The 27,058-nt window shown below is 35.5% G+C and overlaps 1 protein-coding gene across 6 annotated transcripts in view; it reads left to right on the top strand.

The window, feature by feature from the left end:
* LOC131046440 (uncharacterized) overlaps positions 1 to 27,058 on the top strand; it is a 274,884-nt gene that overhangs the window by 93,727 nt on the left and 154,099 nt on the right. For all 6 annotated transcript variants that reach the window (XR_009106005.2, XM_057980187.2, XM_057980184.2 and 3 more), the window contains 2 exons: positions 22,776 to 22,865; positions 23,116 to 23,202. Coding sequence is in view for 5 of the 6 variants with exons in the window: in XM_057980187.2 (XP_057836170.2) it covers positions 22,776 to 22,865; positions 23,116 to 23,202 (177 nt within the window). In the remaining variant the exon portion in view is untranslated. The remainder of the gene's footprint in view (positions 1 to 22,775; positions 22,866 to 23,115; positions 23,203 to 27,058) is intronic.

The following is a 27,058-nucleotide window of genomic DNA, read 5'->3' as shown; positions in this document are numbered from 1 at the left end:
GTACAAGTTGTTAGATTTCAACACTTATGTTATTGATAGAATACAATTTTCTGTGAAGTCTATTGTTTTATAAATTCTTTAGTAAATAATTAGCTTATTCAGAAGTGAAGTTAAGAGCAGAACTTGTGGTACAAGGTGTTAAGCTTAAAAGAGCCTCGTTAATGTTTTACTTCAAGGGTATTGTTCCCTTGTGATTACCCATTTGGCTTTCACCATGACTAGTTGTTGCAGCTTTACCAATATGCTATTATCCTTGATAATTATATGTTCAAGCTAGCAAATAGGAAAACTCTTTGTTTCTTATTGAGAGATCCCTCTGATTTTCCAAATATTGGTTGTCCATCTATGTCCACATGTCCATATGAGACAAGGAATGTAGTGAGTGTTATGATTCAGAGTTTCACTTAGATGATGGGGAACTTTATTGACATTTCAGTTTTTGCACTTGATTTTGGGTGGAAATAGTATAGATAGATGGACCAAGAAGAGATTGACCTCTTCTTGGTGGTGTTCCTAGTGGATGTGATTCGCATAGGTTTATGTTAATTAGAATTGTTGTTTATTCTGTGCTTTTCATGATTTTTTAGTAGTTAGACCTATTTTGCTGTCGTGTGTTTTTTTTAATACATTTTTTGATCAGATTTCAATACTTATGTTGGTAATAGAATAAAATTTATGCTAAAGTCAATTATTCTATAATTACTCTCAGTAGAAAATGAACTTATTAAAGAGTGAAGTTAAGAGGAGCAGAATCTGTGGAACAAGGTGCTAGGCTTAAAACAGTCTTGTCAATGTTTTACCTCAAAATGTAATAGATTTAACGTACTTTGTAATAAAGATGCATGAGGGTGTTGTTCACTTGTGATTAGCCTTGGGCTTTTACCATGATGTCGTTACACTTTTATCGATGTATTATTATCCTTGGTAATTTTATGTTCAAGCTAGCAAATATGAAAGATCTTTGCTTCTTATTGAGAGATACCTCTCTAATCTACCAAATATTGATTGTCCATCTATGTTCACATTAGACAAAGAATGTGCTAGGAATAATGCTAGTGTTCACATGGGTTAGAATAATAATGTGTGTCAAGTTAAAATAAAAGTGAGTTATAATAACAACTCACTTAGCTATTCTAGGTGTGAGAATAATTGGTTGGGATTGTATTATGAATTGTTAGAACAACTCATCTATGTAAAAGGAGTTGTTATAGGAGGTTTCTATCATATAGGATATGAAAGTCCTATAACTATGTATTGTTTATTGAATGAAAATGTAGTTGCAGCTATAGCTAGTACTCTAAAAACCAACATGGTATTAGAGCCACACCATTTTCTGGCATTTCCTTATCTTTATTCTTCGTTCTTTGAAATTTCTGTTTGAATGATTTCTGAAAGAATCATAGGAGGTTTCTATGATATAGGATATGAAAATCCTATAACTATGTAATGTTTATTGAATGAAAAATGTAGTTGCAGCTATAGATAGTACTCTAAAAACCAACATGGTATTAGAGCCACACCATTTTCTGGCATGCCCTTATCTTTATTCTTCTTTCTTTGAAATTTCTGTTTGAATGTTTTTTGAAAGAATCTGCAACAATGGCACCTAGTTTAAAGTGAATCCATATGCCTGTGAATTGTCTTGCTGATATTGTTTCTTAACCACGAGCAACACAAAGACATCCTCAATAATTTGACTACTCAAAGTTGCTCCTATACATCATTGTAGAGACATAATGTTCGGTTGGCACGAGGCAAATTAAGAGCCAAATAAAGTAGAGAGAAGGCCCTGAAGCTCAAGTTTGAGGGACACTACCAAAGAGTTTCTTCTTGAAGTTTTGAAGCTTATTTTCCAGGTCAATGGCAAGCACACATAATGTATTCAATGTTTCTGGTAGCACCTTAAATTCTGGTCAGAATTGGCATCTATACCCATGGTTTGGTCTTTGTCCTAAGTCCTATTAGGGCCTTAAACACTAAACCCCTGGCCTGCAAAATCTCCTTTGTTTCCTAAGTCTAACGTTCTATTTTTGAAGTGATCGACGATGGGGGGTATCCGGTTTTTAGTTACAACTTCATGTCTTCTAGGTCTCGTTGATCACTGGCCCCTTTTCCTGGCAACTTGCCCATCTGGTTTTAATTTTATCCTAAGTCTGATGTTTTAATATTTTCTATCTCCTTAAGAAGTAGATTAACAACTGGCAGGGCTTCGAAGCCTTCTAACATGTCAGAGCTATCATGCCTCCAAGAGCATGTGGATCATCTGATTGAAGATGGGCCTGTTGGAAGTTAGATACACGTTGGTGTGCGGTGGAGCTACCTGATTGGAGCAGGGCCTCAGGGCGTTGGAACTGTCTAATCCTAATCACTTTGTCATTTTGCGGTGAGGACGCATGTCGAGGTGGGCCTGAGTTTGAAGAAAGGCTTTGTAAAGATTATAAGGTGCCCGATCTTTTAATCTTGATTGTTTGTTCTCGCACGACCGTTGCAAATCGACGACATGCATTCAAAGGTAGTAAACAGTTACAAATATGAAAATCTTTTGCATGGGAACTGGAATTAATGGCAAAGTGACTGTAGTAGCTGAGATTGTAATCGTTGCAGGCTAATAAGAATGTTTATAGGACCGTTTTAATCCACAAAAGTGCTGGCATTCAACTGAATTTGCTAAATTGAGTTTTGAGCATGCAAAGATAATTAGGGTTTTCATTCGTGACACAAAACCAAGCTTGATTCCATTATGAAAGAAGCCAACTAGGAATTGGCACTAATCTGACTTATTGGTTTCAGTAAGAGACTTTGACCTGCGAATTTAAGCTTTGGCTTTTTGATGGAGTTTTGAGGTTTTTTGAACTTTTTTGAAGTTTGTGCCTTGAGTTTTGACAATGAGAATGAATAATAAATGCAGTACATAAAGAATAACAGACTGAGAATAAATTTCAGACATTCTGGTTTTATTTATCAGCAATGCTCAAATGGAAATAAGCACTTATTTTCAACAATCCAAGCTAACAATGGCCTACCAGGAATTCCAATGCTAGGGTTGAGGGTGATTTTATTGACTTGAATAGATGGAAAGAATGATAGGAGCACCTCCAGTTGCAGCTGATGACTCCAACGAGCTTTATTCGCCTATTAGACAATTACTAAAAACAAATTTGTGAAGAAATCACAGATCCAGTGCAAATTCTTGAAACTTGCCAGGCAGGATCCCCAGAATTAGCCACTTCTCCTCACTGATTTGCTGACCCAGCTCCAGAATGATGCAATACTACCAAATTAACCCTTGATTTCTTCTTATTAGCTGCTAACAACAAATTTTGAACAGGAAACTGCTGCAAATACCTGATTGGGAGCATATATTTGCTGGAAATTGTGTTTTTTCTGCCCAGATCAGGATTTCAGACCCTAATGCTTCTGTAATTCACCAATTTGCTCTTGAATTCGGCCCCCATGACCTGAAAAGAGATTCCAATGAAGATCAATATGCTGATAGATGTGAGGGTTTTCATCCTACACCTGCAATTTGGAGGTTTCCGTCCCCGAATTTGCTCCAGAACTCTACAAAAGTCGTTGCAGACCTGCAATGGCAAAATTGCTCCAAAAAAAAAAAGAATCTCCAATACCAAAATGAACGCTCAAGTGCTCTTTTAATCCTCCAACCCTAAATCGAACTTCATAAGGCATCTTTAAAAGATTCCTTGGAATCTTATTCTCCCACAATATGGCGCCAACTTGGGGGTGGGCTCAACATGACATAATTCCCACTTTAAAAAAAAGAAAAAAGAACTTGCCTAGGAAATCGAGCCAAGGGGGGTAAAATCATGTTATAACTTTATAAAGTTACTTTTTAATAAAATTTTCTATTAATAGGAAAAGTAACTTATAAACTTTTATAAGCTCTTATTATAAGCTTTCTTGATTTCTTTTTCAGCCAATGGCAAAATTAATTATGTATGAGGCCTCCTGTAATTGGATAATGTCCTAGAAAGTTGGGGACATTACACATTAGTAAGTCAATCAATTTCTCAGCTTGATACTGTCTCTCTTTGTGATTGTTTGTTCAATTGAATTGTGAGATGGAGTGAGTTGTGTAGTGTTCGAAGTAAGTTCAATTGAACCCTAGCTGTAAAGTGTTAAACCCTAGCTAGTCAGAACGAGTAGAAAGGCTCCAAAAAAGGTGGACGATGATTTGATCAAATAATTGCATGGCATGAGGGCTCCTTATCAGGTGCATGGGCTAGGAAGTTCGAAGGACAGGCTGTTGGATGCCCTCATGGTGTTAGGGATGCCAAGATCCTGGAGTGAGGGTGGGATCTCTTTTAGAATTGGTTCTAGAAGAGATGTTTGAAGATTCCTATTAGGAATGGTTGGGAGCTTGGTCTTGGCAAGTTTGCGGTGCTGAATGTGTTTATTGATGCTGATTTCATGAGAATTCTTGTGCAGAGGTAATATGTGGGACAAAGGGTAATTATCACTACGGGTGGCCAGCACATGATCAATATCAACAAGTTTGGTATTGCAGACTCTTTTTGTTTGAGTAGAGCCAATTTGCCAAAGATTGATTTGAAGGAGTTGGAGCAAAGTTATATGGTCCATAATGTGCTATACCGGACCAAGCTGATTGCTAAGTTCAGGTGGAAGGGTAAGGATAAGAAGCACATTCCAGCTTCAAAGTTTGAAATGGAGCCCTTCTCACTTGGTACTTTTGAAGACTACTTTGTGAAAACATAGCATAGTCTCTGCCAAGTGTTCAGAGAAGATGCTAAAGACAAGATGCCTGTTGACATGATGTGTTTGGCAGCTGATATACAAGATGTAATTAAGAATACAGAGTTTGACTTTTCTAAACACTTGGAGGATTAGATACATCAAAGTTTTGTCAAGGCCAAAGCTAATTTAGAGAAGTTTAATTTCAGGTGGTATTCACTCATTTGCCACATGATTTTGTGGAGTGGAAAGAAGCTTTGGGACCCTACCTTGCTATGGAAGACTCATGATCATCAAGGGAGAGATTTGCCAGTCCAATGTTGGGCCTACATCTGGGATGTACATTGTGATAAATATGATTTTCTAACTTTTGAGCAACACTTTGTTCAGAAAGTGTTGAGTTATTTTGCATTGCCTAAAGTGAGAATCCCAAAGGAGGTCATGGACTTTATCAAACTTGCAGATAGAAGGAAGGACCTTGGGATTTCACATAATTGTTTAGATTGGTTTCTTCATTCAAAAACCACAACATTTAGGATATATGGATTGCCAGTGCAACCTCATGTGTTACCAAAATCTGTGCCTTTGAGAATTGCTTACTTGGAAGCCATTTGGCAATTAAGTGAGATGGATCTCCTAGCTTTCAGGAAAGCACAAAGGTCTTCCCTTTTCCCAACACAATGTAGATTTGCAGATTTTATAGCTAGGAATAAGGATGCATTGGATCAATTGCACTTTACATTAAAGCCATTACAAGATGAGACATGAAGAGCAAAGGAACTATGATCTAGAAGGTTTTGTTAAGTCCTTAGGACTTAGTAGTGATCACGAGGACCTGGCTGATGAGGACATCATTAGAAATTGTACCACAATTGAGGAGGTTCAGGAGAGAAGAAAGAGATGACATATGGTTTATAGAGTAGAAGCTATAAGAACAGAAAGAGAACTAGATTTCCCTAGTTTCTTCCATGATGAGCCAAATTATTTTGTTGAAATTGAGAAAGTTATGCTCAGTGCTCAAGCCTTGTTGGACAGGGAATTGTTTAAGAAAGGCAAGCAGCCCATTGTCTCAAAAGAGCCTCTTGCTAAGAATGTGAGGGTTGGAGAGCAACCTCATAAGGAGGAGGGAATAAAGATTGTAGAAAGAGAAGAGCCACACGATAGCTCAGTAGCAATAAGGAAAGAGGGAGTCACATCACTAGTTGACTACCCCACATCTCCTCCACCCCCTCCATCGCAAGTAGTAAGGGAGATTGTGCCTGTGATGCCATGGAGAATATCAACATTGAAGATGATCCCATTGGAGACATAAGAGCTGTAGCCTGCAATTAATTCATCGCTGATGATGAATTTGTTAAAACACACGAGTTTAAAGATTTTGTTGTAACAAGGAGGGAGGAATATCAAAGAAGAGTTGCAGAGGAGAGAAATAAAAGACCACCATCTGAATGGGGTAAGATTGGTGAAGAAGTAATAAAGGACTTTGATTCCAAAGCTGAGAATATCACTCTTGATCAAGGCAAATAGATGGTGAAAGATGCTAGTGTTTTGTTGTTGCTTGGATGGGATATTGCTACTACTCTAGCAGTCCATACTGCTAGGAAAGAGCAGAAAAGAATCTACAACACAAAGGAAGAGGTTGAGCATGAGCTATTTGGCTTTGTTTTTAGTCCCAATTTTGGATTGTGGTCAGTTTGGGGCTTAGAACCCAATACTGACAAGCCTAATTATTTTAAGAATTATGATCAATTCAGAGGGAATGCCTTGGTCAAGAGGGTGGCTGATACATCTACTCCAGAGGTTGCAAATTTAATAGTGAATATTGCATTTGTTTAGCTAAGCAGCCACAAACAAGCTTTAAACAAAATTTGAGAATCTGAAGCAAACTCATATGCAGCAGATGATAGAGAACCAACAACTTCAGAGGAAAATTGAGTTACTTGAGGTAGGAGCAGTCCCTATTGCTCAAGTACCTGCCATTTAAGCACCCGATTTTGTAGAGAAGGAATCCTTAGTGGCAAAGAATAGAGAATTGAGGGAGAGCTTGGAGAAGGATAAAGCATCCAAGAAGAACGTTTCATCAGAGGTAGTAACTAGCTTGGTAGGTCATAGATTATCAAAGATCAGTGAGAAGATAGATGATGCATACAAGGCCTATTGTGACCTTGTAAATGCAAAGCTGAAATATGATCAAGATATGGAAAGTTTTGATCCTATCAAAGAGCAGTGGATGAACAGGACTTAACTCTTGGTGGATATGGTAATGAGGTCTAAGCATGATAGAGAAAAGCCACTAGAGTTGAAACGAACTTTGGACAATGTTAGAGTCCTTGAAGGAGTTTTGGCATCTTCAATGAAATTGAAAGTTCAATTGGAGCGAATGGAATGCCATGTTTTGCTGAGCATCAAGGATGATAAAGGGGGTCCAAAGTAATTGGACCAATGGAAGATAGAGATAAGTTCATTGTTGTCAAGGGCGGTGTCACTGGTATATGTGGACAATGAACTCAATGTTGTGAAGTTGAATCAATTGCTTGATGAGCTCTTTGCCTTTGAGATCATATGTGATAACTAGCAGAAGGGTTTCAAGAGCAGTTCTTGATTCAAAATACCATACTTAGATAAGTTGAAGCTGACACTAGAGTATTCTTGGCCAGATGATGCAACTTTTGCCAAATGGGATGAGAAGTATGGGTCAGACTAATTTTGAATTCCTAGCCAGCGTACTGTTTGAGTGGTATCCAACATTCTCTTCTGTTGACAAGAATTTATTCTAAATTTTGTTACTGAATTTTGCAGATTCCCTCTCTCTGACTTCCCATTCTATTCTGGTATCCTATTTCTGTCAGTTATCCTATTTTTTAGGGTGATGGATATTAATTGATATTAAATGTATGAGCTACACACGTACAATGGTCTTGAAGCTTGTTTTGCTCCCTTGTTTCTATAAAAGGGAAATCAGAGCCATTGTACTCTTTTTCAGCATTGCTCTTTAAATTTTGATTTCTAGGAGGATTTGGAGTACTGTTGTATAAGGAGCTGGTAGAAGAGACAAACATATCATTTTGCTAATATAAAGCATTTTTCATATCTGATAATGAAAATGGAGTTGAATTCTGTTTGGTGCAATTGTCTCCTCTTGTGATGCTTGTTCTCTTATGAGATCTTTGAGTAAGGCTTAAATATTTCATCTCTGTAATGCAGCGATTGTTTTGATTTTTGTTCTATTTGAAGGAAATAGTTAAAATACTTGGGTTAAATGTAATATCCCCTGTACCAATGTGACTGAAAAATACAAGAGATATTTGCTAACAATCTGATTTTCAATATGTGTCTAGTGCTGTTGCGTGTCTCAGAATTTTCAGATTTGGTGTGGAGTTTACAAGCACACATTTATCATGAAAGATCAGCAATAAATGACTACTATTTGAAAGGACAATTTATCCAAGTGCTCCCACCATCAAGTTATAGCGTTTTATACTAATTTTAAACACACAAATATACACTTGCATCTTGCTGCCATTTTGACAGACGGTTGGCACAAGTCCTCAGAAAAGTAGATGCAATATACATTGGACTTAATGCAAAAACTACAGACTCCATTACTGAGTACAAATGACTCTTACAATGCTGATAAGAGGACTATGTAATAATGCATCAACAAATGCTTCAGACTTAATTTATTCACTTCCTCAATGTCTACAAATCTGAATACATATAGCAACTGAAATCATATTAAATGTTCATGAAAATGATTGTGATATGAACGTGGCCAAATCGCTTATGAAGACGGAGCAATATCCGTGCCAAATAATCCTTGAATGCACAAAATCGAATTAATTAAGAGTGCCACCCTTGCTGTTATAGCGCCTAGCTGGGATCCCAATGTTTGGAATCTGCTCCTAGATTAATCGCTATTCTTCCTCCTCAAATTTGCTCAACACCAATGTGACTTTAGATGCTCCTTGAAGATGATATGGGCAGAATCGAGGGTATGGACAGTCTGATGTTAATTCTGATTGGACCCTGTTTGATGGCAAAAACCTCCTCCAAACTTCTTCAAATTGCTCCTATAGGAGTCGCCTTTCCTTGAACTCCAAATCGCTTAACCCAAGTGTGAAGTTCTAAGTGCCCTTGGGAAGCTGTGGGCAAATCATGGTTAGAGATGCAGACCGGTTACTTACTTCAGTCTGAGAATAGAGGTAACAGCATGTATAATTCTCCCAACCAAACCTTCAACAAATTCGGCTATCTCCTCTTGGTCCAAATTGATGACCAAATGGAGTCTTAGATCAACAACCTGAACATGTCTGAAACGAACTCCATGATCAGCAACAAAATCTTCATTACACTCAAATAGAGAGACTGAGATATCTCCCTCCCCAATTGCAACCCCTCGAGAGATCTTTCACCCTCTCAGTTATGCGATCAATGGGAGTTTCCGTTCCCAAAGACCCTTAGTTTGCAGACACCAACTTGGTTCTACAAAACCAACTTAACTCAACAATAACAAATCCAAGTCTGCTTTCCTTCTCTTACCCTCTTCTATTTATCCTTTTTCATTATCCTTCACGAGGTTCCTTCTAGAAGAGGGTAGGTACACTTTATTATTTAATATTATTTAAGTGACTTTAATTATTTTAAATTTTTATACTTAAGTCACTTTTTAATTAAATTAATTAAATATTAAGTCACTTTTAATAATTAATTTATTTTAATGACTTTATAAGAAATTAATTTAATTAATTCATTAAGTGTTGTATTGGTATCTTCAAGTAGAATTGCATTTCAAATGGTATTAGGTGGTTTGGTGTAATGCACTAAATCAGTTAGCCAAAAGATTGTAAGTTTCTTGTGTAAAGGTGGCAAGTGATTGTGTTTAGGTTTGAGTCTACAAACCTATAAGGCACTGGTCTCAGCTATCTCAGGGATTAGGGTTTTGAGGCCTTTTATTTCAAAAATCCAAAAACATTTTATTTCGTTTCAATTTGTTTGTTTTCAGTTTGTAGATGTAGGATTTGATGCTCTCGTTTCTGATGTTAATAAAATCTAATGCGATCTAGCCTTGAAGAATATATATAAATTTGGATTTACATATGAGAGCATATCTGCTTGAATGCAATATCAATGCTTAAAGTTAAGATTGAATGATATTGTAAAGGAATACCTTCCATGGTTAGTAGAGCCAAAAGTGAAAAAGGTTTAGGCCTTAGGGTTTAAGTAGGGTTTTGCCTTGTCCATTGGCCACTAGCCTAGAAGATCATAAGAAGAGGCTAGTCTTTAAAGGGTTCTAGGAAACTCAGCTGGAAAAACACCAACAGTTTCAAAGGCTCATTAGATTCATTATCATCGCCATGTCCTACTCCATATCCACGTTCTCTTTTAGAGTGACTAAATCCATATAGATCTCCTCCTTGCAACATGAAAATGTGTAAGAAGAGGTGTAGAAGAGCCACTACTCTTGTTGGCTGCTGAGACATAGAGCCATGTGGAGTAGAATGAAATCACTTGTCTTTGCATACCTGACAAGGCTAGAGAACAAGATATTCCATGCCATTGCCGCTATTTGTGGGAAACGAGCTAAAGTGTGCTGAGTAGGCATTGAGGAGAGACCACTAGTTGAGGTAGTATTTCTAAGTGTTTAGTGCTGAAAATAATTTTGAGGGTTGTCATGGATAAATTAAGTCTCATCGAGAAATTACAAGGTAAAGATTTTCAACATGGAAAATATAGATGCAATTACATTTGACAAAAAAGAATTTTTGGGATGTTGTCAAACCTAACACATTTTCATAGATTGATGCAAGTGAATTTGCCAAGTGGAATATCACAAACCAAAATGTATTGTGGACTATTGACCTGGGATCATCAAAAGCATACCTAAACCATGTGGATTTCACAAAGTCTACAAAAGAGATTTGGGAGTAATTAAACAAGCATTTTGGATCAAGAGTAGAAAGTACCAAGATGACATTGAAGCTTAGATTCTATGGATTGAAGATGGAGAAAGGAGCAAAAATGACAAATTATATAAGATCCATTGTCTACCAAACTAGTTAATTGACATCAATGAGAAAGTAAAGGATGATGATGCAAAGGTAGTACTTTCGAATTGTATGCCTAAGAGTATGTTTGATATGGTGTTTACATTAAACAAGGTAAAAATTAGTCCTAAAGGAGTAATCTCTACTTGACTAGAATGAATACTTGGAATCAAAAGATGTATTATATGTACAAAAGAAGGGCAAATACAAATTAATGCATTCCTCCAAAATGAAAAATCAAATGTTACCATTGTAAAGAAGTGGGATATGTAATTTTGAATTGTACGAAGAGGGCACAAGATCTATTGGATGATAAACCATATCAAAATGCTTGCTTGAACAAATAGATTGGAAAGAATATGCAAATGATGAAGAATTGTCTTGCCGTAGCGATGAAGATTTTCTATTTTTGATAAATTCAAAATGGAGGTTAGAGGCATTGGAGTAAGGAGGCTAAATAGTCTCTTTTTAGCCATTAACATTGAGGTTGCTTTTGTATTAGTGGTATTTCATTTCATTATTGTGTGTAAAATAAAACATTGTGAACATTCCATTGCTAAGTTTGAAAAGAGGAGAATGAAGATATCATTGATATTGTAAACAGTTGTAGAGTAGTTCACTACAAAGATCCTTTGACTGTTAGGCTTCTTGGAAGTGTGGTCAGCTGGTGATAAGCTCATTAGAAGTTAAAGCAAGATAAGTTCTTGTATGTAGGTGATAATGTGCAGTACGATATAGATAGCAGTATGTAGACCTAAAAGTATGCATAGACATACACTTCTGTTTCTAGTTCACGTGATGTACTTTTTCACCATGTTCACACTAAGGGAAGGAATGGTAGGAAATCATGTTTTTGTTTAGATGGGCTAGAATAATAATGTGTGTTAAGTTAAAGTAAAAGTGAGTTATACCAACAACTCACCTAACTATTCTAGGTGTGAAAGTAATTGGTTGGGATTGTATTACAAGTTGTTAGATCCATAGATGAAAAAGACACTGATTACTTGGAAAAATTGTGAGTACTTGCATGCCAAAAATGGGATTGTATTACAAGTTGTTAGAACCATAGATGAAAAATATGCTAATTACTTGCAAAATTCGTGAGTACTCGCATGCCAAAAACTTGCAGTGAGTAACTTGTGGAAAAACTTCTGGTAATTTTTTTCAGAAAACTCATTAAAAACGTGCAATTTTCCTCCAAAATTTGCAAAAGGTCAACGATTTGAGGATACAAATGAAATCATGATAAACGCTATACATTTTATAGTGATTTTAGGTCATTTTGTGGCACGATTTCATAAAAGTGAGGTGTGACTAGAGCAAAATGGGATGCGACCAGCAAAATAGTTTTTTTTGCTGCACTTACTAAAATCGAGACCATATGGCTCCTAATAAAAGTCGAATTACATATACTACTAGTTCCACAATTTAATAATTTCTTTCCTATATGAGAAGTTTTAGTTTTTAATTTATTTTTAAAAAATTTTTAACATCTTTTTTTTATTGTCATTCATATTTTTATTAAAAATTATAGTTAAAAGGTAAATATATATTTAATTTTTTAATTACTTTCAAAATTAATTATATAAGATAAAATTTTATAAAAAATCTATATATATTTGTTTCCTTTTTTATTCACAACTTCTAAATAATACAAGAGCTAGACAAAAGACCTAGAAATTCGTACAATCTTATTTTAAAATGTCATGCTTATTCCTATATGGCCAAATGCAACCAAGGATTACACTTGAAATGATTTATAATTTTCATTCATAGTAAAACTTAAAATTTGTATGTATTCAGAGGTTGAACTTGGTTTTTTGGTAAATGATATGTATCAAACTCAAATTTTGATTTATATATGATGAAAATTGGTAATATGTTCTACAAGTTCAGTATATATGTGTGCTTTTGAAGAATATTTTAAAATATTATGTATTTTCAAATGTTTGATAAATTTGCTGAGTTTTTCCTCGAGTTTTTGCACAGTCTTGAGTTTATAAAATTTTTGGGCCTGCCAAGTCCAAGTTTTTCAGTTATTGTTAGAACAACTCATCTATGTAAAGGGAGTTGTTATAGGAGGTTTCTTATGATATAGGATATGAAAATCCTATAAATATGTAATGTGTATTGAACAATATTTGAGAAATAGAAACATACTAATATTTGCAACTTTAGCGTAGTATTTTGAAAACAATTAGGATGTGGTGAGTGGTTGATCGCAGGTTTGTTAATTTAAACCCTAGGTATGATAACCAGATTTATCTTATTAATTATGCCCTAGGTTGTATTAGATTTGCAGTAGTTTAGTGAACCAACATGGATTAAATTGTGCCCTAGATTGTAATCAGATTTGCAGTATTTAGTAAGACAACATAAATCAGAAATAGAATAGAAGACAAACAAGCATACCCTGGGAAAACCTCCAAGGAGGAAAAACCCAGCATGAAAGACCCACAGGTCAGATTATATATTCTCCTCTAAATATTAGTACAATACTTAGCTCGAATCTGATCTTCACATATCAGATCTGTCCTTGTATGCTTCAATGACTTGCCTCAAGATATGCTATGTCCCCTTGTACAATATTACACCAAACTGAATAAATTCGCCCTCTTCCTTAGGTTCGCACAACAGAGCTAAATCGCCTTCTGATTTAATTGAACTTGATTGATTGTCATTGACTTGCAAATTGACCTTTACTTATATGCCTCTTTACTCTATTAAAGTCGGCCTCCTTGATATTTTGGCGCTAATGTTAATTGTGGTGTGTTTTAGCGTGGCATTTAAGATAGGATCACGTTAAGGTAGGACCCGGTCCTAAAGGGGTTCGGATGTTGCCTTAAGGCAATCCGAACCCCTATACCCCTAGTTACAATCAACACTCCCTCTTAACTAGGGAGGAGGAGAATACATAATCTGAACCTTTTAAGTTCCATCTAGCACACAAGCATAGAATGGATCTAGCACACAAGCATAGAATTACATCTTCCACCTAGCACACAAGCATAGGATGGTTCTAGCACACGAGCATAGAAAGTGTAATACACCAGTGGGTCTTTACATTATTACAACTATCCATCTAGCACACAAGCATAGATTGGATGAAATTCATTCTTGCACACAAGCAAAGAATGATTCAAAGTGCTACCAATAGTCACTGAGATTGAAGCTCCCTCTCAATCAGGGTTTCGTTTTCCATGACACCAAGTCTATCTTTGAAGTACTCGAACTTCACTCTGGATAAGGGTTTGGTGAGGATGTTAGCAATCTGTTCATTTGTGCTAATGTACTTTAGATGAATGGCGCCTCTCTGCACCATATCCGGAATGTAACGATAGTGTGTTTCCACATGTTTGGATCGATCATGAAATACAGGATTTACTGACATCTTTATACAACTTTGATTATCACAATGAATGGTGGTAGGATCATTGACTTGACCAAATAAACCAACAAGAAGCTTACGAAGCCACTCTGCTTCTCTGGATGCAACAGATGCGGCAATGTACTCAGCTTCTGCAGTGTTTAGTGCTATCGAAGATTGCTTCCTGCATGCCCAAGAGATTACTGTGGAGCCCAAGTTGAAGCAGATGCCTGAAGTGCTTTTCTTGTCCTTGACACTTCCTGCCCAATCTGAATCTGAGTAGCCTTTTAGGAGGATTGGGGTATTAAGTGTATACTTCAGCCCATAACCAATCGTGCCACGTAGATATCTTAGAATGTGCTTGGCAACAACCAGGTGAACATGTTTCGGTGAGCTCATGAACTGACTGAGAGCATTCACAGCATAACAGATATCTGGCCTAGTATTGACTAGGTACATCAGGGAGCCAATCAATTGCCTGTACTCAGAAGGATCTGCAAAATCTGAGTTAGCTGTAGAAACACTTAATTTCTTTAAGTTAGATTCCATAGGAGTACGCATAGGTTTACAATCTATCATTCTAAATCTTTTCAAAATATTAATAGTGTATTTTCCCTGACTTAGAAAGATTTCATTAGCTCTTTGCCATACTTCTAACCCTAGGAAGTAGTGCATTAGACCTAAATCTTTCATTTCAAATTCTGAGGCTAATTCCTTTTTACATCTTATGATTAATTTATTTTCACCCGTGAGAAATAAATCATCTACATACAAAACTAAAATAAGCATCTCATTATTATAAATTTTCAAGTAAATGTTAGCATCAACATCATTCTTGGAAAACCCTAAACTTAGTAAGTACTTATCAATTCTTTCATACCAAGCGCGAGGAGCCTGTTTGAGCCCATATAAAGCTTTCTTCAACCTTTGGGTTTGGGTACAATGTCCCAGACATCATTCTTGATGAGAGACCCATACTCTTCATCCATGGCTAATTTCCAAGCATGATGGGACATAGCTTCTTTGATATTGTGGGGTTCAGACTCAATTATATTGCGCATCACAGAAATGTAGTTGGCGTGATTTTGGACACTTGCTATTTCTGAAGGTTCCTCTGGAAGCAGCAAACCCTTCAGCATCTTGAATTGTATTTCTAACCCAGAGTGGTCTCTTCTTGCAAACCACAATATCCTGAGGTATATCGGTAGATTGCATGGGTTTTGATGAGTCATTTTGAACTTCCTGATCTGGAAGATCAGTAGACTCCTCCTGTAACTCAGGGTTAGCATCAACAATTGAATCTTGTTTTTCCATCATCATATCATCATTGTTGATTAATGAACCTTTAGATCTTTTGAAAGCAATATCTTCTTCAAAAGTTACATCTCTACTTACCTCAACATACCTTTGACCTGAAATATAGATCCTGAAGGCTTTGGAAGATTCGTTGTATCCTAATAGGATGCCTTTCTTTCTAGATGGATCTAGCTTGGTTCGTTTTTCTTTAGGCACATGAACATACACAGGGCTACCAAATATCCTTAGGTGACTGATGTGAGGTTTGATTCCTGAAAATGCTTCTTCAGGTGTCACATTCTTTAGGACTTGATGAGGACATCTATTCTGAATATAAACTGCGGTTTTGGATGCTTCTGCCCATAGAAAAGGTTGCAAGTCCTGATCATGAATCATGGCTCTTGCAGCTTCAACAATGGTCCTGTTCTTTCTTTCAGCAACTCCATTTTGCTGAGGGTTGTAGGGAACACAAAACTCCCTCTTAATTCCTACTTTAACACAAAAGTCATAGAAGCTACCTGAGGTGTATTCACCTCCATTGTCAGACCTCAAACATTTAATTCGATTTCCTGTAGTATTTTCAACTAAAGCTTTGAATTCTTTAAATTTGTTTAGGACTTCTTCATAGAAATCATCTATGAAGATAACATAATATAGGAAACCGCTAGGAGATGCTACTGACATGGGACCACATAAATCTGAATGAATAAGCTCTAACCTTTCTTTAGCCCTACTGTCGCTTTTATGAAAGGGATTCTTTACATTCTTACCCATTGCACAACCTTTGCAAGCATCATCATGAGATAAACTGAGATTAGGCATACCTTTGACCATTTTACTGAGAGTGGGAAGAGCTTGAAAGTGAAGATGACCCAATCTTCTATGCCATAGCTCGCATGATTCAGGGGTCTCATGAATGAGAGCTTGAATTGGATTGGCTGCAAGCTTATATAAACTATCACATCTATTTCCAATAATACGAGCAGATTTGAAGTTAGATTTCTTAGACCAAGCGAGTACTTTCCCTTCAAAAAATGCTATTTGCAAACCCTTATCTTCCAAAGCCGAAATAGAAATAAGATTTCTTTTAATACCAGGTACAAATAGAATATCACAGAGTTGTAAGGAAATACCAGAATCTAGTTTTAGAGAGGTATTACCAGAACCTTTTACCGAGTATCGAGCATCATCACCGATTACAACATGAAGATTGGTGTCTTTTTCAATCAGATCTGAGAGATGCTCACGAATTCCTGAGATGTGTCTGGAGGCACCACTGTCAAGTATCCACGAATTGCTATCCATAGGAATATTGCTGGAAAGAGCAGAGATAAGAAGGTAGTCTTCACTTTGTTCAGCAACCTCATTTAAGTTAGCTTCCCTTTCCTTTGGGTCATTTTGACAATCTCTGGCATAGTGACCATACTTATCACATCTGAAGCAACGAATGTGAGAGGAATCTCTTGACTTTTTCCTTGGATCATAGGAGGAGGATCTAAAATCTTTGCTTCTCTTTTCTTTCTTCCAATGACCACCTTTCCTAGATTTAGATAAGAGAACATGATCATCTTTGAGAGAGTTTTTGAGTTTTCCTCTTACCTCAATTCAAGATTCCTCTTCGATGCAATCAGATTGAAGACGCTCAAAGTTGGGATGATCAGCTCTTCCACCAATGCTACGAATGAATGGTTCCCATTCATCTGGTAGACCATTTAATGTAATCATAACAAGGTCTTTATTTGAGATTTGGCAATTAAGAGTGCTTAGCTTGTCCTTTAGTTCATTGATCTTCATGAAGTAGGCTATGATTGAGTCTTCTTCTTTCATTTTCATGTGTAGAAGTTGTTGTCTTAGGGCAAGAGCCTTGCTGAGATTGTTGACTTCATAGATCCCTTCCAAGTGTTTGATCATTTCTCTGGCAGTTGTAAACTTTGATATGACAGTGACAAGATGATTCTTGACGGACTCAATTATGATCCTTCTAGCCTTGAGGGAATCTTTCTTGAACAGTTTCAGCTCTTCAGCTTCTTCTGGAGGGGACAGCCTTTCTTCTTCTACAAATTTCAGTAGGTCATTTTCTTCAAGGATCAACAGAATACGAACTTTCCTAGCAGCAAAGTCAATGGCTCCCTCAAGCCTATCTTCAGCCTTTAAACCTGACATCTTTAATCTGAACACAAACAACAGCTATATGCAACAATTGATCTGCCAAAATCAGAAGTTAGTAACACCTAGAGCTCTGATACCATGTTAATTTAAACCCTAGGTATGATAACCAGATTTATCTTATTAATTATGCCCTAGGTTGTATTAGATTTGCAGTAGTTTAGTGAACCAACATGGATTAAATTGTGCCCTAGATTGTAATCAGATTTGCAGTATTTAGTAAGACAACATAAATCAGAAATAGAATAGAAGACAAACAAGCATACCCTGGGAAAACCTCCAAGGAGGAAAAACCCAGCATGAAAGACCCACAGGTCAGATTATATATTCTCCTCTAAATATCAGTACAATACTTAGCTCGAATCTGATCTTCACATATCAGATCTGTCCTTGTATGCTTCAATGACTTGCCTCAAGATATGCTATGCCCCCTTGTACAATATTACACCAAACTGAATAAATTCGCCGTCTTCCTTAGGTTCGCACAGCAGAGCTAAATCGCCTTCTGATTTAATTGAACTTGATTGATTGTCATTGACTTGCAAATTGACCTTTACTTATATGCCTCTTTACTCTATTAAAGTCAGCCTCCTTGATATTTTGGCGCTAATGTTAATTGTGGTGTGTTTTAGCGTGGCATTTAAGATAGGGTCACGTTAGGGTAGGACCCGGTCCTAAAGGGGTTCGGATGTTGCCTTAAGGCAATCCGAACCCCTATACCCCTAGTTACAATCAACAAGGTTGACTTAGATGAGAGGGAACTTTATTGACATTTAATTTTTTGCGCTTGATATTGGGTGGAAATAGTGTAGGTAGATGGACCACTTCTAGTGGCATTCATTCTGCAATTTTCTTGGTTGCAGGAGTTGAAGAGGTATTGGAATTCGTATGCTACTGTAATGTCCCCTTTTGGGATTGTCTTGAATCTTGCCCTTGTAAATACTAAAGTCTGCTAATTTTTACCCGTATTAATTCTAATATTAGATATTGATCCATTGACTTTCTTGTCTTCTTTGATCTTATGGATGTTAAGTTTTGATCAGATTATAATAGGTAGGTAATCAGGTAATTTTAAATTTTAACTTTGATCTCAATTTGATATTAATTCAACCTTTGTAAGATTCAAATCCAATCTGCAGAATATAGATTGAATTTAATGTGAGTGAAACTCTCGAACTAATATGTATATGAGTCACACTTGAATGTGATTCTATCTGTTGTAATCACTCAGACTATAGATCACACACTGTTGTAATCACACAGACTATAGTATATAATTATGAACTGTGTCGAACTGTATGTCTATATTCACCGACTGCAGAACATTATCACGCACTGTTATATTGAGTCAAACTGTATCTCTATATTTCTTATTGTATTGCTATCACTGTCTGCTTGTTATATGTCCGCCTTATCGTATCCTATATATATCACTGTCTGCTGTGGGTATTGTCATTTCTCTTAACACCGTGACTGGGTATAATATATTTTTCTGATGACTCATACAAATGCAATATATATATATATATATATATATATATATATATATATATATCTTACTTCTGATTTGATAGGTTGTATGATATAGGATACTTGAGTTCGTGACTCTGCACATAGGGATATGATACTTTGGAGGCAAACTGATACATTGATGTAATCGGTATTTATAACTAAACTAATTTACAGCACCGATAATTAGACAATACGGTGATAATAAAGATCGATAATGTAATATAGATATCGATAGTCGATTATACATATCGACAACAATCATTTGCTAATGTTTTTCATATCGATTATATATATAGACATTAACTAATATCGATTTTAATATTGTTTAATATATTAGGCATATAATATCGGTTTTCATTAATAGCTGGTATACGTATTGTCTAAGGCCGATAGGCCAATTAGACAATTACGTTGTCTCTGTCGGTCCTAATAGATTCTGACCGTAGCTATTCTATCATCAACACTTGCTCTTAGCTAGGGAGGAATCCTTCTGAACCTTCTGAACCTTTATAAGTTGCATCCACCATAAATGTTTCTTTAGATCATATTCACCATTATGGCTTGTCCACGGATATCACGTCTCATGATATCCACCATCATGGTATATCTAAAGAAATTACTACATGGCATGTCCACGTATTCCACGTCACATGAAATCCACTATGAATATCTCTTTATGTAATATCCACCATTATGGCTTGTCCACAGATATCATGTCTCATGATATCCACCATTATGGCGTATCTATAGATATTACTACTAGAGATGTAAACCATTATAACATATCCATAGATATCACTCTCATGATATCCATCATAATGGTATGATCAATCAATATCGTAAGATCGTCACCTTACGATAATGATCAGATGTACAATTGTTTACTATTGAGAGATCGTCACCTCACAATAATGTTCACGGGGGCTCATCAAGCACTGAACCAAAAATGTTTCATCACCTTTTTCCCCTTTACTTTTTGAGGGCTTCATTGAGTAATATTTTGAAAGGATCCTGTTTTCGCTTTTTTCCCCACCATCTGAGGCTGCTTGAACCTTAAAGGAAGGTAATTTATAGGGTTGTGTGTCTCAAGACTGCACTTTGTATTGCCTGTTTTTGTTCAATGGGACATATATGGAGAAAACTGATCTGATAATGTTGATCGAGATTTAATCGAAAATATGGTGGAAAACACACTAAATTGCAGAAACATAATGTATAATGAAAGCATTGAACCTAAGAAAATGAAAATAAAGCCAAGAGACAGATAATACTGATATGTAAATTAAAGTGTTGAAAATGAAAGTTAAATGAAAGGAGTGATCTCTGTTAAAATATGTGAAGCTACAACAGCTTGATTTTTCGCATGGATGATGATTCTTCTATATCCATATTTGGAAGGAAATGAAAATTCTAAAAATAGAAAATGAAGGGATGTCCGAAAATCTCAAAAACTTTTTGACAAGTGGCCCCAGAAAGAATGGAGACGATATTTGTTAAGTGGAGCATTAACAGTTTTGGATTTTGCACACTGGTGAATAAACTGCTGTCCTGGCAAGATGACCTTCGTAAGCAAAGGTGACTGTCTTAAGGGGATTCTGTACTGAATTGCCACCTCAATGACTTCCCCAGCTAAATGATAATCTAAACTAATTTTATTCTGCAATTTCTCGAGTTACAAAGTAAAAAAATTTATAGTTGTCAATAGTAATAATTAATTTCCTTGGTATGTTTCGAGGCAATTTTCTTTATTAGTTAATACCAATATTTATTTTGTTGTTCAGAAAACTATGTCCACTTTTTAAAATGATTTGTCTGGACAGTTAATGTTGTGTTTTGTCAGCATTAGAAAGATACACCTTAAAATGACAGTCAGATGATAACTGTATGGTTTTTTTAGGGGCACATACAGTGGTTGCCTTTTTTCATTTTTTATTTGAAATGATTAAATGGGATTTAGATATCATAAAAGGCAATAATATTGGATAATGATTATCATGTTTTATTTGTCATCCTTTTTAAGTTTATTATGCAGTTTTATACGATGGAAAACTCAGGAACTGTAGGTGTTTCATCTCTTCCAAATTCTAATTCAGCTGTCAGAATGTTCCAATGATTTTCATCAGTATTAAGTTTTTAACCTATAACGACTTTAATATAGCAAGTTTATTAAATTAACTCTTTTGCATTCTTTTTGATGTGCCACAATCTTTCTTGATAAGTTAAATACAAATGTTTCTGTACCTGTCAAGGATCTAGTTTGATTTTGGTGATTTGTTATAGTATTTGTTGTGTTCATTATGAGAATTGATTTTTCTTAGTAGGTATGACAAAGGTATACTTTGATGGGTTCAAATTTATTCCTTCTATACAAGTTCTTGTTTTCTCCATACATGACTATGTATCTGTTTTGAACTCAAATTCAATATTTACAGAGTAGTTTTTGTAAAATATTTATACATTTATGTATTTTGTGTGAAGCATATAATGGTTTTGTATTTTAAGCTCTGATGAAGAAACTATAACCCTGGTAAGGTGACTTTCATAAGGATTTTTTGTCCTGAACTACCACCTGCATTACTTGCTCAGCAAATTAATATCTATAACCTAATTTCTATTTGCAAAATCCCATATTATTGAAGTAGAAAAAATCTTTGGAGTTGCAGAGGATAATAACAATTCATTTCTTCTGTATAGTCAGAGGCAATTTTTCTTTTTACTAATAATTATGTTGGGGTTTGGAATGTGTTTTCTAGTTTATCAAATTATTTTGATTGATACATATGATATGAAGATGTACTTGTTTTCATGCTTTGAGATACTTTTGTACTGGACATTCAATGTGGAATTTGTCAGTGCTAGAAAGTCTTTCTAAAACAAGAACCAGTTGTTGATTGTTTGGTTTTGTTAGGGGCACATACAGTAGTCATCCTAGTGAATGGTTGTTTGAAATGGTTGGAAAGAGATTTAGGACTTTAGGCAAGACGGTTGTCACATCCAGCATTTGCTTTTGTCCTTTGTCCTTAATAAGTTTATTTGGGAAAATTAGATAGTTAAAGAAATTTTGAAATCATCCAAATTCTATTTTTTGTCTGACTCTGAATGCTTTTGGTGCTTCATTTCTTCCGAATTCTAGTTTAACTTTCAGAGTGATCTATATCATTGGTGCTTTAGCATAATATATCCAATTATAGTGAGTTTTGTAAATTTGTTTTTCTGTTAGTTATTTTTAATGTGCAACAATCTTCTTTAAGCTTCTTGAAACACGAGCTCTGGCACAAAAGAGAGCAAGAGAGTTTGTTATATTTTTTCTAGTTGTTCATCATGAATTGATTTTTCTTAGTAGGTATCCCAAAACTGTGCTTTTGTGGGTACAAATTTGTTCCTTCTAGCCAAGTCAACCATATCCCTTTTGACAATTTTTTTTTAATTTGTTGTTAATACTTAATAGTTACATATGCAAGAATCAGTGGTGTTACAGACTTACACAATGGTGTTTGGATGTTTGTATTGATAGACTAATTAATATACATTTCTTGTTAAATAAGAAATATCGAGCTTTATTTTTGCATCCATTATGGCAGCTCTAGTTAAATTTTTAGTAGTAGCCTTGTTTGTGATTATTTTTTGGTTAAAAGTCTTCGTTGTGGTTGTGTTTAAACTTGACTACATAATTATTGTAGGATATGCTTCCTGTCTTGACACAACTACAACATTGTTTAGATTTACGGTCTTCACTAGATAGCCATGTGGAGGAAGGGAATTACAGCAAAGTGAGTATTATAAGATTACTCTCAAATGTTTATTGAAGTTTGTTTGTCATTGGTATGGGCAACATCAAACATTTCTAATTTTCTATTCATTGGAATTTTTAATTTTTTGCTAGTCCTTATGATCATAGGACGAATGCTATGCACGACAATGCTTTTAAATGCACCAAAATACATGTTTGAAGCAATAGTTTCATTTTTATTGGACTAACCATTAACCTGGGTTTGAGTTTTTTGTTGCATTGTTCTCCAGGCATTTCAAATCTTAGCAGAGTATTTACAGTTATTGGATCATTATACAGAACTTTCTGCTGTGCAAGAGATGAACCGTGGCATAGAGGTACCTTTTATATCATCTAGTGGAGATGTATTCAATGAATATTTCTTTTGTATACGTTTTCTGCCTTGTTCATTTTATATAGGATTTGTACACTGAGTGCAAGATACAACATTAGTTGTCCTACGGGACTGATATTTTGGCAGCAGCGATGGCCATTACATGTGACAATATGTCAGAAACTTAATAATTAACGTAAGAATACTTTTTTTTGTAGATTTTGGCAGCTTTATAATTATATTTTGATTCCCTTTTATATATGAGTAGGAATGATAGAGGTAGTTGGAGAATGAGGATAGAGGCTTTATTTGTAAACAAGCATCCCATTATAATAATTTTCTAAAACAACTTCTTGTACCCATACAAATATTTTGTATTTTGTCAACCTTATCAAACGAAAATTTCATTTATCTCTTTCTTTGGGGTATTCTAAAGTTTTATCTTCTACGCATCATTTTGTTGGTTCTTCTTACTAACTAATAGGATCATTAATTCAAACACTTGAAGAATAACCATGCATGTTAAAAGATTGTAGGGAAGCATCAGTGACGTGCTGGTGTATTGGCGTGTCGAGATCCTTTAGCACATGCAAAGCAAAAGATGGTGACAAGTCAATGTATAGGGGCATTAAGGAGATTTCAGGCATGCCTCAACAAAGAAGCAAAAGGCTTCCCAAATTTTTCTGCAGTGTGTTGGCTTGTGCCAAAAAGCTTAGGTGCACCAATACAAAGAGTTAGTGTTTATCACTTTGAGTGTTGGTGTGGGCCTGTTAGTTGGTATGTGCCTAATCTCTGAAATTGCAAAAAATGAGCCTGGCTTAATGAAGAGGATGCGTCGACATAAGGTGTAGAGAGAATGGAAGGTGTTCAAGACATTATAAAATGATTGTGCATTGAAGGATCTGTGCGGCATAATAAAAAATGAAAGTGCATGAAGAGTAAAGCATAGGCGTGTGTTGGAAGAAGAGCATTTTTTTTAAAAAAAATTTTGAAGTCAGTTTATTAGCATGTGTCATGGAGTTCACGTGCCAATACAAAGGATCAATGTTTTGGAGAATATTTGAATGATGTATTCGATCCACCCTTATTAGACCACAGGGGAGTCTCTACAAAATCAGCTAATAAAATATAAAAAGAAATTCTCTTCGATCAAGTGTGTGCTTGCTGAAAATCACATACCTATCCCAGAGGACCTTAAACATGGATGAAAGGGTCATGCTTGGTATAAGTAGGATCAACGCCACAGCAAAGGAACATAGTAGTGACTTTTTTTTTAAAAGTTTTGGCATGTGCCACATAAAGGAATTTTTTAAGCTCCTCTCAGATTATTGGCGTGCACTAGACTAGTGGTGTGAACCTAAACAAAGGTGGAATATATTTTACAGAGTATGTCAATAATGCTGAGTTTAAAAAGGCATACTATAGAGTTAATAAAATTCCAAAGGCAAAATGGTGTCGGTATGAAGAGGGGATTGTATCAGTTTACAGGCACATGTGAAATGTCAGACATCTGCCATAGCAAATTTCTTTTTTTTTTGGCAAGATGCTGATGAAATGCAAAATTCAAGAAGTCTTCATGCCCACACAAGGTATTCATGTTCAGACGTGTTTCTTGGATGTGTTGGAGAGGCAAGGATGGCACATGAAGAGGTAAAAACTTTAAACATATTGATGTGCGCCAAGGAACAGGTACACTCCATTCTAAAAGCATTTAAATTAAAAGATCCTATTTTAAGATGCTTATTTTAACATATAAAAATCACAAGCTTTTTGCCAACTCTTGCAACAAAGAAAGGTGGTGCCCTTTTCTCATAGTTGTGACCTTCTGAACTGAAATTAAAAAAACTGGCCATAAATAAAAGATATTTAGATAGAAGGAAGCAACACTTTCTAATGTGCAAAAATAGGATGTTATTCATTGTTTAAATAGTGCTTTTGATATTCTTTTCTACAAAACAGCGAGTGCAGAAGCAAGTCTCTGTCATCCTGCAGCAGGAATAGCATTCTGAAGACAGATTTTTTGCAGAATTTCAAGTAAAAAAGCAGGATTCCAAGGTCAATATCAGAAAATTGTTTTCTGAGTCCTTAGGAAGATGTTTTGAAGAAAAATTATCATGATAACAGTAGATAGGATATTTCGTCTTCAAATGCTTTCAATTCTCTCTCAAATTTGTGAAAAATTAAGTGAAAAAGGACAAAATTTTGTTTTAAATGAGAGCAGTAAAGTTTATGAAAGGAGGTTGAATTGAGAGTTTGTCACTCATAAAATGCAATTTTTAGTGTTTACATTGGAGGTCCCTTCTATCCTAATCAATGAGTACTGTAAGGTGCAGGAAATTGACTTATGTCACGTTTTCCTAGAAGGATTTAATCTCAATGAAAAGATCACAGAGGGCAGCAATGTGACAAAGGAATCGATGGATTGCAGTCTTGTACAAGCGGGATTGCTCTTAATTGCAACGCAAAGTTTGGAATTTGTTGTAGCTTGTGTAAAGTATTATCATCTTGAGAAGAGAGAAATGATATCCATTGATGGAGGCATTATGTAATGTCCCCTTTGTAGGCTTAAGCGATTGGTGGAGTCCCTTAGTCTAGTTTTAATTCCCATAGATTAGTTGGGATATGATAAGAGAATAATTAATCAATTAACTAATAAAAGTCATTTTTTGGATGACTTATATTTAATTAATTATTGTATTAAGTTGGACACTTTAATTAAAAAGTGACTTACTTTTGGGGCACAAAATGTAAAGTTAAATTAAGAAGTCACTTTTGGAGTGAAGTGAATTGTTGTGGGAAATAATATTTTATGATTTCCAAAAAGTGTATATAATGGGGATATGAGGAGAAAAATTCATTTGATGCATTTTTATCAAACCCTAGCTTATTGGAGAGATTGAACTTGGCTCATTCTTCAACCAAATATTGAAAACTCTTTTGGCAATCAGTTTTGTGAACGAAAACCCACCTAGCTGATCAAGTGAATTCATCCAAGATTCACCATTGTGCTTCATTGATTGGATGGATAAAAGGAGATTTATTTATTCTTATTTTTGAGTGAAAATTTTGAAGATTTTTTTATATTTTTGAAGGCTGCTATAGTATTTTTAGCAGTATCACTACAATACTGTTTAAAACATAGTTACAAGACTTGGACTTGGCTCGGACTCGGCAAGCTGATTTTTGACTTGGACTCGGACTTGACGCTCGGACTCGGCAAAAACTCGGCCAAGACTCGGCAAATAGAAAAACCCAAGAAATTCAAAGATTTTTAACAATTTTAAACTTGTTTCATGTATTTTTAATAAATAAACCTCAAAGACACAATAATCTCATCAAATAGAAGCTACTTTGAACACATACACAAGTTTACATTCATCACATAAGTATAAATGCAAATTTTAGGCTTGAGTCGAAGGAAATAAGCTAAACTAAATAACACATTAGAAATACAAATAGTGTCAAATGTCTACAAAATTCATGGAATATGAAATCCATGTCATCAAAAGTTCAAAACATATATCAACATAAAAGCTATAGCCTATAAGTCTAAGGCTCAGAGGAGCCAATATTAGTGATCGCTCAACTCCGCAATTCGAGGCCCAATGCTCACACTCACACTACCACAAACCACTACTCCCAGATCCAAGAAATGGAGGTTGAGGATTTGAAGAAGCCTCTCCACCAATGGCTGCCATTTCTTCCATTTGCTTCTTTTTTAATTATTTTTTCTCTTTAAATTCCTCTAATTGAGCTTGCACTTCACGTATAGCCTCAAGGGGTGCATTTTTGCATGGGTTTGCATCATGGCATTCTATTTGTGCAATGTGATATTTCAACCGATTAATGCCTCCCCCATT

Source organism: Cryptomeria japonica, chromosome 1 (assembly GCF_030272615.1).
Source record: "Cryptomeria japonica chromosome 1, Sugi_1.0, whole genome shotgun sequence".
NCBI lineage: Eukaryota > Viridiplantae > Streptophyta > Pinopsida > Cupressales > Cupressaceae > Cryptomeria > Cryptomeria japonica.
Note: the sequence above shows the minus strand (reverse complement) of the source record. Positions and strands in the feature narration are given on the sequence as shown.